Source organism: Meriones unguiculatus, chromosome 18, assembly GCF_030254825.1.
Source record: "Meriones unguiculatus strain TT.TT164.6M chromosome 18, Bangor_MerUng_6.1, whole genome shotgun sequence".
NCBI classification, from domain to species: Eukaryota; Metazoa; Chordata; class Mammalia; order Rodentia; family Muridae; genus Meriones; species Meriones unguiculatus.
This window is the reverse complement of record NC_083365.1, coordinates 39,673,959-39,687,978: the sequence shown is the minus strand read 5'-3', so window position 1 is coordinate 39,687,978 and position 14,020 is coordinate 39,673,959. Positions and strand designations below refer to the sequence as shown.

Here is a 14,020-nt window from a genome sequence, read left to right as displayed (position 1 = left end):
TGGCCAGCCAAGTACCTGATGTTTTCATTCAGTGCATACAGCTCATTGCTCTGCAAGCCGCCCCCTTTGAAAACGTTGATCACAGCCGTCTGCACGCTGCAGAGAGAGAAAGAGAAAGTATCCCAGGTTAGGTGATCTGTCTCCAGGGACCATATTTTCAAACAGCCCAAACGGAAGGTCATGGAAGAGCTGGGCAGCCTAGGGCATCCACACAGCCACATCTTCTCTCCTACTGTCCCAGAAGTATTACTGAGGAGTGTGAGGTGAAAGAATTCAGAGGAAGCTTCGGTCTCTTGAAGGTCGCCCAGGGCTCCTTCCTTCCCTTGTGCATATGGAGGTAGGCGATGGATCAGCTCTCTGAGAAACGCCATCACTGGGGCCTGGAAGTATCTAAAAAGCATTCATTGCCAGCAGGAGCTAACCCTGCCTGGGATCTTACAACTGGGAAGCCATCATCTTCTCAGACAGAAGTGATAACTGTTTGCCTTTATAACAGAATTTTCCATGGACCTTCCCTGTCCCTTTATTTCACGATGGGGTTGTGGGGGAGAAGTATACTGGCATAGTCTCTAAAAGGGCCACAGTCAGGGCTCAACTCCACATTCTCGTGGACCAAACCTGGAATCATCAGCAGAAGAGCTGATTATTATCTTTTCTGTACTGAGGAATTTTACAAAGGACAATGAGCCTTAGGATGCCAGAGCATTCCAGAGAGCCCTCCTGAGCTGCACCAACTGAGTGTGCCTAACGGCCACTCGCAAAAAGTTCAGTGATGCTTTCCTTTACCCGGAGTCCAACACAGATCTGACAACCAGCAGCCCACTAACTTACAAGGCGTACTGATTTTGCTGATCTGCTCGGGCTTGGTGCCTTACCTCTGCGGGACACGTTCCAAAGCTATATCTTCTACCCCAAGCACCAGTTGCGCAGGGGAAAGAAAACGGTGGTGTCTACCACTGACCGAGCTTTGCACAGATACACTTCTTCTTGAAGGGGAAAGAGGTAATGTAAGGTCGCTTGAAAGACTCCACTTTTGGATACTCACCCAGTGTTGGGTATTAAGGCGCATGAACACTAACTGTACATTCTAACCCAGCGATCCCAGGCTGGTAAAACTGACCCCGACAGGAGAACTCACAATGAGCTGCTCTGTCCGTATGAAAATGGGGGGACTTGCCTCATTCATCACCGGCATCATCATCAGTCTTCATGAGCAAAGCTCTCGGAGGCAGCAGATGCTCTGCCCACCCCCAGAATATCTGAGCCCTCCCTGGTGGTATGAGCCCCACAAGCCCGTACCTGTTCCAGGCAGAGTTGGAACTTAGCTGCAGAGCCTGCCGGGCAGCCTGGAAGCGAGGCAGCTCACTGAGCACGGGGGAGCTCATAAATCGTGGTCTAGGCCGGCGGAAGGAGCCCATTTTGTGGAACTCAATGGGCAGGAGGGGAGGAAGACCGCGGGTCATAAGTCCAGGTGAGGATTCAGCTGCGTCTTGAGGACCAGAAGTTTCTGGCCACCGCAGAAAAGGCTTCTCCCAACGCTGCTACTGGGCTATCTTAAAATCCCGCTGTCGGCCAACACCTGGAATGAGAGGCAGTCTTTATTTAGAACCCGGCTGAAAACATCTAACTGAAGGACGCTGGCTAGACTCTAGCTAAATGATCCTAAAATCAATGATGAGAGAGACACAACAAGAGCCTCTATTGCAGCTGAGGCTCCCAGCCACTCTGTGTGTGTGTGTGTGTGTGTGTTCAGCATGGTACCCAGGGCTCAGCACATGGTAGGCTAGCACTCTATGACTGAGTGCTACACACCAAACAGAAAGACAGCCTTTGTGAATGCCTCAAGACAAACATGAAGTTCCTTTTCCTTGGCAATGAAGACCTTCCCCCCTCTGTCCCACTAGCCAAGTCAAAAGGCTCCCTCTTCCAGGAGTGTCTCTCCATCCCTTTCCTACCTGCTGTGTGTTTATTCAGCCTATCAGGGCATATTTACTGTTTGATGTGGGTATAACCGTTGTAACAAGTTAAACACTCAAATTGTCTAAGGCCCGGGCCCTGCCTGTCAGAGCCTCATACTATGGTAAAGATGACTGACTTTCTAGTACCTGTTCATTCAGTAAATACCTACATGCTCCAGGCCCTGAGGTACTGGGAGATGATAAAATGATGGCCATGGGACTGTCACATGTGTCCTATTTATCTGTCCCATCATGACCTGCCTCAGGCTTCAAGTCTCGCTTATTCCCTCTCTCAGGCTTCTGAGCTAAGTCTTTCTGTCTTTTACCAAAACAATCTTCCTTTTGCTCTGTGTGTTTCTAAATCTAAACAATTCTGGAAGGTTGGGTCCAATAATCTTGTTCCTGAGCAGGGCTAGGTACAGGCTTATAATCTTATCTCCTCAGAAGGCTGAAGCAGGAGAATCTGAAATCAGAGACACTTCTAGGATACATATCACTGTGAGTTCAAGGTCAACCTGGAAAACTTAATTAGATCCCCCCAACTCAAAATAAAATGTACAAAATTATAATAAGTGTCAGCAAGATGGCTCAAAAGGTAAAGGTGCCTACCTTAGGTGCATGACAGCTCAGAGTTCAGTCCCTAGGACCCACATAATAAAAGGGAGAACCAACTTCCAAAAGTTGCCTCTGACTTCCACAAGTTCGAGTACACACACACACACACACACACACACACACAATCAGCAAATAAATGCTTGTTTTAAGTAAAAAGAGAGGAGAGCTGGGGGTATAACTTAGTAGCAGAGCACTCGCTTAGCATGCCTGAAGCTCTTTGGGTTCAGCGTCCAGTCCCAAACACATACCAAGATTTCATTCCTTGTGGCGAATAACAAGCTGTAAAGACAGCTTCTGTGGACGGCGATGGCGCTGCAATGAGCTTTGGTTCTGGGGTTCAAGAATCAACTCAGCCCCTCCCAAGTTGTATGACCATCAAACATAGGCAGTATAAGGGTCTCAGCTGCTATGTACCAACCTCACAGGACTGGGGAAGGACCAAATGAGATCAGCCAACATGCTCAGCAGAACTCCTGGGAGCCAGGGATAGCTTGCTCCCTTTCCATGCTCTCCTCTCAGCACCTTTGGATCCATCACTGCAATCACCTCAGCAGACTGAAGTACTGCAGGGAACAGCCAAGGGCACTTCCCCTTAATGGGTTTGGTAGGTTTCTCTCAGAGAATGGTTTGTTTTGTTTTCTTTGGTGGCTGTTGTTGCTGTCGTCCTATCCCCCCCCCCCCCGTATCCCCCCCCCCGCCCCGGTCTGGCCAAGTTAACTCAGATAGGACCCCGAGACCAGTGAAGAAAGAAAAGGCAGATGTCAGCCCTAAGTGACAGCCTGCGGGTTGGCAAGGAAAGTCCTACAGCCTTGGCTGCAGCATCTGGTGGACAGGACCACAGCAATGACAATGCACCTTGACAGGAAGGTACTGGTGACTGCATGTTGACGATGGGTGTGGCAACGGGCCTATTTACACTGGATTCATAAGACCAAGTGTCAAAAGAAGGACGGCTTGTCCCATTCTGTAACTTTGTTAACTGCTTTCCTTAAGGGAGGCAGATTCCTGTGCCATTTTCTTGAACTGTCTTTGCTGGGGAACCCTGTGTACTGAGCAAATCAACAGCTATCAGGATTGACCAAGAAATGTTGCAGTAGCCTGTCACGTTCCAGAGAGAGTTTCAAAAGGTTCCCAAATGCCACGGAATCTCGAAAGATCTCTGCACACCAGTGATGAGAGGAAGGCAAAATAAAACCATGGATCCTTCAGGATACTGTACAGTGGTTTGCTGGAGGTTTCACTTGTCAGTAAAGTGCTTTCTATATAGACAGGAGGCATCCCTGGGCCCAGCTTTGAAAGGCCTGTGAAGTGTACTCACTGTGTAATTACCGGATATTATTAACTCACTTTGTGGGGACCTTAAGCTGGAGGCAATGAAGCTGCCGCCCACTACGGGGCACTAGCTCAGGGAAGCAGAATACTGAAGAAGACACATTGTGAGGGGTTACACACATGCCTAACTTCTCCTAGAGGCTGAGATTCCAGAGGCGCTAAGGTGGCTCCTGCCCCTCCATGTCTCAGCCACAGCAACCAGGCCTCCCACCTCAAGCTATCTGAGTATGCCTCACTGCCCCTGAGGCAGCCCTGGTCACATGGGACAGCTCTAAGGCAGCCCTCATCACACGGGACGGCTCCAGCAGCATGGGACAGCTCCAGCAGCATGGCCTGATCTCCTATAAACAAGGGTAATTTTCAGCACAAAGGACAATGACCACAGTGCTCACAGCCTGAGTCATGGGTCACATACAGCAAGGAGCTCCTTCTGACTTGTTTTTTAGCTCCCAGGTTCTGCCCTCCTCAAATGATGACAGGATAAAGACAGTGTGGGGTTCACACCATCCCTGCTCATCACAGAGACAAGCAGCCCCATGGAGACAGTGGGAGGATGCTATGGGACGTGCTAACGAGGGCCCAAAGAAAGGATGATCGGCCTACCCTGCATACACCTGCTAAGATGCTGGCCCTTCAGGCACAGGCTTGTCCTGACCCAGCTATAGCAAGTCAGAAATGACAAGACAGATGGGGCCTGGGAGTGGAGCCATTTAGAAGCAACAAAGGTCGAGCAAATGAGCCAAGAGATTTATCCAAAGTCTCCAACACAGGACCAAGCCAGCCAACACTACCTAGAACTTCCATTTCCCAGAGTCAGACTCCTGAGAAGTTCTACAGCTCCAGGGAGGCCACTGTAGGAAGACCCTGAAGGCAGGCGGGACATTCACTTAACCACCAAACACACAAGCTCACACAAGCTCACAAGACAGGTGGAGTGAAACACGAATGAAGCATAGGTAAGCTGCTCCCAGAGGATGCTGGGCACCGTCACCAAAGTGACTTATCCAGGCCTCACAGAATGCCACCTTAAGTTAGAGAAGAAACCAACCTGAGGACACACAGAGCTAGCTAAAGGCGAGTCACTGACAGGTGTCAAGGTCGGCCTGCCTTCCCAGCCCATCTCCACTTTCCACACTACTAAACTCAGACAGGACCCCACGATCACAGCTACTGAGTTTGAAATGTCAGTCACCAGCCTTCCTATCAAAATCTAAATTTCACGGCCCTGAGATAAGTAAACTACCAAAATCATCTCTACATCCATCCACATATGATTGGGACAGAGGAACAGAGGAAGAGAAAGAACACCACGAGGAAATGCAGGCTCTGCCAGTCAGTGAGACAGCCACCCTTAACCCCCATGTGACCTTGGACAGGGTACCTGACCTCTGAAGATTGATTTTTTTTTTTCTCCAAGAAAGGGGCACGCCAACAGTCAATCCTCGGGATATCAGAAGTTTTAATGAGTAAATGTTTGTATAACAGACACTGAAAAGGATGGCCCAGGACATACCAAGACCAAATTCTCTGCATAAAGAAGGACTTATTTGCCCCGGAGAGACACAGGACTGCCTCCAGATGGAGAGGAGGCAGATGTGGCTGTAGGCAAATGGTGGTTAATAAAGGGAAAGGGGGAAACCCTGTGTTAGGGTGAGCTGGTTTGTTTTGATTGGGCATGTTTACGGTAGCCAAAAGGGGGCCTTTGATTGCTGCATTTCATCATTTTGATACTTGCACCTTGGTAGTCAGCCTCAGGAGGAGGAAGTGCTCAAGTAAGAGAATAAATTTTGGTGGCTGGCTTTAAGAATGTAATCTAATGGTTTAGCACGGTGAAGGGAATTGGGAAGAAGGATAAAAAAGCAAAAAAATAAAAAAATAAAAATAAAAATTCCTGTAGGCATCAGGTTTGCGGGCTCTGACATGCTATGTCCTTCACTTTTAACAGTACCAGACAAGAGGCAGGTGTGACACGGTATTGACCGAATCAGTAAAATAACGTTGCTCAGCATTGTTTCTAAATTGTCCAGCCCCATGGCACTGGGAAAACAGCTTCCCTCAGCATCTGAAACACACTGCCTCCAGACAGCACCCTGATACTATCATAGAAATGGACTTGGTGGTCTCTTCAGGCTGTTGGTGACTCACAGCTTTAGGTACTAGGCTTCACCTAGTTCATACATCCCCTGCTTCTAAACCTCACCCAGCCCTGGGCTGGGGATGCAGCTCAGTCAGACTAGCACTGCATAAACCAGTGTAATGGTCCCTGTCTGTGATCTAAGCAGTCCAAAGGTGGAGACAGGAGGATCAGAAGTACATAAAGAGTTCAAGGCCAGCCTGGGGTACAGGGGACACTTTACTATGAGCAAGTAAACATATATACATACAAATAAACATATTACACCCAATCATAGGAAACAGACAATTGTACCTTTAAAGGAGAGTGAAGCAGAGTGACTCACACTTAACATAAATTGAGCCAGGACTGGAGGGCTTTAGGGAATCCATAGTTGGTAGACAAAGGTTCTACCTTTAGCCTGGCTCCATAGTGTACCAGCACAGATGATTAGCTTTGTCTTTTTTTTTCCCCTTAAATATTTCAAAATGTTCTCTCTATAATTGATACTTGAAAAGTGTGTATGCACATAAGCACACATTTCAGTTATGACAGGGAACTGCCATCAACTTGAGGAATACAACTCTGCCTCAGAAAGCCATGCGCACACTGCACAAAAATGCTTCTCTCATGAGGACTTAGAGTCACTAATCTATGGTCAAAGATATATGTCTCTAGAAGGCAGCTGGATACTATGTCTGTTCAGCAAACACTGGTAGAGGTTCATCCTTGGGGCCTAATAGTTTCAAAGTGATGGGGTTTGGGCCAGACTGACAGTATCAGTCATGTGTTTGATTCTGTAGGGTATGCCTTAAATACAATAAGAAAGTAGTTTGTTACTCCCATAACATTCATGCCATGGGTGCAATGGCTTCTGCCTCTCAGCAGCTTACATTCTACCTCATTTAAAGAGACCGATCTTTCGTTGGCCAGACTTGGTTCACTCAGCTAGACTGACTGGCCAATGAGCCCCAAGGGCCTCCCTGTCTTTAGCTTCCCAACAATGGAATGAACAAGCACACACCAGCACACAAAAATACAAGTCTTTATGATTGTGTGGCAAAAACTTTACTGACTGAGTCAACTCTCCAGCCCTTACTTCACTTTTAATAGCCAGAGTGTTTTAATAAGGGCAGGTAAGTCTTCCTCCTACTACACTACAGTCATCTCATATCACTTTGTGTTGGTTAGCTTTACTACTGGAAATGGCAACTGAACCAACCACTTAGGGGCTCTCACATTTAATCTAGCCACTTCCCTATGGAAGGGACATTTAGAAAGTTCCGAGGATTTGGGGACTGCAAAGGAGTCCATTTATAGGTCTCGGGGCCCTGACATGCTTCTGATGTCTGGGTCTGATGGTTCCTTTCCAGCTTCACTCTGTGGCCCTAACATCCACCCATGCAGTAGTCTAGAAATAGCACACAGGAAAGGGTCAAGGGAAGATGTCTCTGGCTCCAGAGGATAAGCCACCACAAGGCTATGTCACTCTAGGTTATGGCTCACAAGAGCTGTCATGGTGGTTCCTTCTGTTATTCAGAAGTAGGCAGAAAGAATCACCTGAGGATACCACCTAGACAAACTCTTACATTGCCCAGGTTAGTTTTGTATGCACTATGCAACTGAGGATGACCTTGAACTTATGATCCACCTCTCAAGTTCTAGGGTTACAGGCATGTGCCACCATGACAGGTTTATTTTTCCATCTTAATCCCTGGAAATCATAAGCATAACCTTATACAACAGAAGCTATGATGAAGTTAAAATCTTAAGAGCAAGTGATTATCCTGGATTGGTGGGATCTACATATAACCCATGCAACGTCAACAGTAGGATGAAGACAAAGAAAGAGCAGAGAGGACAGCACAGCAGAAGATGGGGCACAGAGACAAAGACTGCAGTGATGCAGCCACAAGCCAAGGAGTGTCAGGAGCCTCTCCAAATCAGGAGAAGGAAAGAACCCAGTAGTCTCCCAGAGCTTTCAGGAGAAAAAAAAAATGGCCCCGAATACAAATTGATTCTGAACCCTGGCTTCACAGAACTGTGGGTAAATAAAGTTTTAAACCACAAAGGTTGTGATAACTTATTACAGCAGCCACTGGAACCTAATATTTATTGCATGCACATCCTTCGACTATCTAAGCTGCAGTGTCAATATCAAGAAGAGGGAATAGGGTAAAAAGTTGTGAAGAACAGAGAGACTGGCTAGGAGGTGCAGGGCATGGTTCCTGTAACTGTACAGGAAATGGTCCAGCTGGAGAGGAACTCAGGTTAAGAAACCCAGACAGGTTGGTATTATCATTTCCAGTAAGACCCTAGGCAGATGGCTTAGGACAGGTATAATGACTAGGTGCGGTGAAAAGAAAGACGTACAGGAAGTGTTTGGTAAATGATGGTCATTGTTTGTTTGTATTACCACCATTACTACCCCCACTGCATTATAATCTGCTCAATCTGATTGAACAGAACACCACAGCCCAGTAGGCTTACACGACACTATGGACTTCCTTATGGAAAGAATCTGTAAGTTGGAAATCCAAGCCCCATCCATCAGTGGGGTTGATCTCTCCTGAGGCCTCTTGCTCTGGCTTGCAGATGGATGCCCTCTCACTGGGTATCCCCTCTATGTTCTCACATGCTGGGTCTCCGTGTGCCTAAATGGCTTCCTTTATGAGGATACTAATAGATTGGGTTGAAGTCTGCTCAAACAGCTTTGTTTTAACTTAGTCACCCTCTTTACACACATTCGGAGGTACTGGAGTTACAGCCTCAATGTGGGGACTCACAAAGGGACACACTTCAGTCTACACCGTGTTCACTATCACAGAGAATTCAGGTCTAGTGTCCCTGCATTTCTCTTCTGAAGGACCAAGCCACCTAAACTGTCATTTAACTGACGAAGCTTTAAATGGGTAGGTTTAGGTGTTGAATGGTTCAGTTCAGTCCAGTTGGGATGCGGGGTCCACAAAGCACTGTAAGGGTCACAGAAGCCCTGGGAAGCATCACTGGTCTAGCTCTTGAGGTATCCCACACAGTTTCTTTGCCAAGCTCTTCACCAAAGGCCAATGATAGGGTTCTCGGCAAACAATTTCTTGTCCCACTTTCTCCCCATAGCTGGCAAGAAAACGGGCTATGGATGGCACACAGAGGCAGGGACTAGGCACAGAGATGGGGAGGGGCACAAAGACAGAGGTGAGGATGGGGATGGGGCACAAGGATGAAGATGAAGCATGAGGGCAAGGGTAGGGATGGGAATAGATATAGGGATGAGGATGAGGACAAGGCTTAGTTAGAAATGGGGGTGGAGAGTTGGAGACAAGAATGGGATGGGGTCTAGGGATGTAGGTATAAAGCATGATGCCAAAGCTGAGGTTAGGGCCTGGGCTCAGGGCCAGGTGGTAGGGATGGTATATAGACTGTGCCCATCAAAAAAGGGCAAAAGAAGATGAACGTGCAAACGAGATCCATTAAAGCCCCAGCTCGGTCTCTGAAAAAAAGGAAGTAGAATCATGACACAACAGCTTAAAATAAAGAAGTGCGTAGCTGGTGATGACTGGAGGCTTCCAGGAAAAAGCCACTCTGAGTGTAAATAACAAACTCAAAAGACAGAGCCACCCAGTCTGATGTAACCTCCCAGAACAAGAGGAGAATCCAGTTCCCAGGCAGACAGAAAAAGACCATTTCACATGGTCCCCCGGAGCTCAGCAGCTCCCGCCTTGCATCCTCAACACAGGAGCCAGTGTCTCCAGGCAATGCAGGGACTCAGCCAGGACTCAGCCCCACACTCACAGTCATTGTAACCCAGCTGACCTATCCTCTTACTGCAGCAGGAAGGGAGGGCGGCAGTCATGGGCACTTGCCATGCATACGCCCTCCTCTCAAAAACAGACTGAGGAGTAGTGACCAGTGGACAATACTTGCTGTGCCGGTTAGTTTTTTGCTGATTTGACACAAAGCTTGAGTCGCCTGGGAAGACGGAATGTCAATTGAGGAATTGCCTCCATCCCACCGGGCGTGTAGGCAAATCTGTAGGGCATTTTCCTGATTGATGATAGACTGGGAGGGACCATCCCACTGTGAGCATGGCCAACGCCTCCTCTGCCCCCACCCCCACTCCTCCCTGGGTAGATGGTCCTGATGTATATAAGCAGACAAACAGCAATACACAGGAGTAAGGCCTAAGGGAGCAGCCATTCTCTGGTGTCCTTCAGTTCCTGCCTCCCAGGTTCCTGCCCTGACTTCCCTTCATGATGGACTATAAGCTATGACTTGAAATATACACATTCCTTCCTAAATTGCCTTTGGTCATGGTCTTTATCACAGCCAACTATGCTCACATTTGCTCAAATCAAAATGTGTCACACAGCCAAAAGTGGTGACACATGCCTGCAATCCCAGCACTCAGGGAGACAGAGTCAGGGGGATATCTGTGAGTTCCAGGCCAGCCTGGTCTACAAAGGGAGTCCAGGACAGGGAAGGCTACAGGGAGAAACCCTGTCTCGAGATACAAAGATAAAAAGGTATCACATATTTCACACTGGGTAGCACCCCAAAGCCCATGAAAGCCCCTGCACTGGCTCTTGTAGTCACAAGGGCCAAAAGAGAAGAATGTGGGGGTACAAAGTGACAAAGACAGTGTGATGGGACAAAAATACAACAACAAAGAACCCAGAGCACTCCTGTCATTCCTGTCACTGGGTCTCATCAACACCTTCAAAGACTCTCCGCAGTTCTGAGGCTAAATTCTACGCCAACCTGTTAACACTCTCACCTCGTCACTGCCTGTCAACTCACTGGCCCGTTTTACTTCCACCACCATCATCTATTTCCGACCTAGTGCCTTCCCACATGCTGTGCCCTCTGCGTAAAATATCTCCCATCCTGTTCTTCAGGCTCAAACCTACAATCCATCCTCTAGTCAGGCAAGCCCTATTGCCCCTTCATCCATTATTTAGTTCTCATCACCACCAAAGAACAGCCTCCTCCTCCTCTTCTTCCTCCTCCTCACCACCACCTGTGTGGTCTTATCCCAATCAGCCTTGTGAGCACATACAAAATCGATACTTTTGTAAAGGTCCCTGTTCTCAGGGGCCCTGTGGTGCCCCCCACCTACCGGGTATACTAAACAGTGGTGGATGCTGTCCAGGGAGGCTTGGAAAGAAAGAAGGCTGATGAAGAGCTGTGAGTATATCATTCTGCCATCGCCTTAAACAGCTGGGAGGTCACTTGTGTATTTTGCAACAGAGCATGAGTTGACTCTAGAACCCTGGACCAGACACAGATTATGCTGGCTCCCCCTAGGGCCTTGGTCAAGTGGCAGGCAAACCAGGGACGTCTGTCTCTTTTCTGCACGCTCTTCTGTACTTCCTGAATTTGCAATGTGAGCCTGGATTACTTATTCAAATAAACAAAGACCTCAAGAGCGGCTCCTACAGCCCCGAAAAAAAAAAAAAAGAAAGAAAGAAAAAAGAAAAAAAGGAGAAAAGGGTAGGTGATTTGTTCAAAGACAGTTGTTTAGAAGGTGGTCAGGACCAGAACATGGCTTTTGATCTCAACTCAGGACTATTCGTTCATATGCTTGTTCACTCAATTTTATTCAGCAGGCATTCTACACCAGGGCTGCTGTAGGTAGGAAGCAAGGAGCTAGGGGTAAATGCTGATGGAAGAGAAAATGAAAGATGAAGCAATTTTTCCAGCCCCATAATCCTCTTCCCCCCCCCCTTCCCCACCAACATGCATCACAAACTGACTAAACAGGCCAGCTCTGGCTGCGGCAGTGAGTAAGGAGCAACCAACTTGTGTTTCTAAATAGCCCCTACCCAGGTCAATGGCACAATCACTGCGCAACACCATCAGCTTTTGACACTGGAATTTAGTCCAATTTTACCTGACCTTTCCCAAGGGAAGACCCAGAATTGATGTGCATGTATGTCTGCTGTACTGGCATAGTTGTATGGATGAACAGTCCACACGTGCATGAAGAGGGCAGAGGAAGAAATAACGGCAGAGTCTTCCTTTATCCCTCTCCACCTCATTCCTTTAAGACAGAATCTCTCGCTGAGCTAGAAGCTTGCCATTCTGGCAAGGCTGGCTATCAAACGCCTGGGATCTGCCCATCTCTTTCCTACAATGCTGGAATTAAAGACACTGACAACTGTGCCCAGCTTTTTATGTAGCTGCTGAGGATTTGAACTCAGGTCCTCATGTTTGTCCTGAGCCATCTTCCCAGACCTCACATATTCTTAAATGTGATGTGATTTATTTTTTTTTTAAAGAAACTTTCTAACTGCTGACTACTAATTCCAACTCACCCAGCCGGCTGAACCCTTTAGAGAGCAAACAGAGGTTTTTGTTTTATCCCTCCATAGCTATGATCCCTGGCATTCTCAGACCAGGGCAGGTCACTTCTCTTCCCATGGTCTACTGACTTTTTCAGTTCACTAAAGGTTTGAAAAGAGTCCTCCCACTAGCCCGGATTGTCCTCTGCTTGGCCAACTTTCAGTCACCACCTACTACTTGTTGACCTTGCTCAGGTGTCAACTGTAGGCACCCCGAGAGACCCTATAAGAGCTTGATCCCTAACACTGCACAGCCCCAAGCCAGTCTCAGCTCCCTACTGGCTCCAACCCACCACTCCACGAGGTTCACCTCTGACCTCCAGTTCTCTTCCGAGCTCACCCTCACCCCATCATCTACTCCTCCGCTGAAACACAGCACCCCTCTGTGCTGTAGACACACAGATTCACGGAGACAGGATGAGCCTCAGCTCCTCTCTCCCCTCCCCCCCCCCCCCCGCTATCTCAGAGACATCCAACAAAGCAAAGCCCTCCAGGCCAACGCAAGAAGCCAAATCCACACTCCCGGGATGATCCCAGGCCCATCGGCTGAGAACCAGGACAGGAAGAGGCTACTATTAAAAGTGGGATTCTTGCCAGGTGGTGGTGGCACATGCCTCTAATCCCCAGCATTTGGGAGGCAGAGGCAGGCAGATCTCTGTGAGTTCAAGGCCAGTCTGAATTCTACAGAGTAAATTCTAGGATAACCAGGAAACACTTGTCTTGAAAAACCAAAGGAAAAAAAAAGGTAAAATGAAGACAATTAAAAAAAAAAAAAGAGTAGAAATTCTTTCATCAAACAAAATGTGATTTTGCTGTCATAATTACTATTAGTTTGTAATTAACTGTCACTAAAATCTGGTTGATGGACTAGGCCTCAATTTACACTTATTATTTCCACCAAAATTCTAAGTGGATAGCCTTATCAGATTATTATCTGTTTTATAATTCCTACGTAGCAGATGGAGAGACTGAGGCACGGGGATTTACTTGGCCCCAAAGCAGAAAACTAACAAAAGTGTCCCACAAATCCTACAGGACCCCCCAAAAGGAGTCCGAGCTCCCAAAATCTCTGCTCACACATTGCATGTGTTGGCTGTACAGGCTGCCAAGATGCTGGACTCTGCCCTTCACTTCCCCCTGTGGGCATCACAGGGCTTCCGACCACAGCTCTCTCACAGGAGGAGACCCTGCCTCTCAAAGCACTTACTTGGCAAGCTGCAGTCTTTGCACCTCTTGTTCTTCCTGAGTCTGACCAGCCCTTCAAAGCAAAGGCTCCACCTGCCTTCTTACACTGTATCCTGACACCAAGCAACAGCATTGGGTACCCTGAAAGCACCCAATAGGTACTTTTAAATGAGGGACTTAAAAGGAGTTTTGTAAGTCCCTAGTAAGAGCAGCCTTCTCATTTCAGAGGTGCCAGAAAAATTCTCTTCAATGCTGATTCAGCCTGGGTCCATCTAGCACTAACATTCACAGGGACATTGTAGACCACACAGGCAAAACAGATACTGGGTCCTAAGAGATAGAAAGGGCCAATGGGAAAGACGAGCAACTTTTACCTCACTTCATGGAAACCAAGCTGAGAAGTTCTAATCCGGACAGTCTTCCACATCAGAGCAAACAGGATGCAAGGTGGACTTGACTCAGAAGAGGTCACTAGTTGT

At 47.7% G+C, this 14,020-nt stretch overlaps 1 protein-coding gene across 8 annotated transcripts in view; it reads right to left on the bottom strand.

Moving 5' to 3' along the window:
- The window catches only part of Prr5l (proline rich 5 like), a 168,043-nt gene that overhangs the window by 49,950 nt on the left and 104,073 nt on the right, over nt 1-14,020 (bottom strand). For all 8 annotated transcript variants that reach the window (XM_060372213.1, XM_060372212.1, XM_060372216.1 and 5 more), the window contains 2 exons: nt 1,300-1,579; nt 16-96 (listed from right to left, as the gene is read on the bottom strand). In XM_060372213.1, the coding sequence (XP_060228196.1) occupies nt 16-96; nt 1,300-1,463 (245 nt within the window). In that variant the 5' untranslated portion in view covers nt 1,464-1,579. The remainder of the gene's footprint in view (nt 1-15; nt 97-1,299; nt 1,580-14,020) is intronic.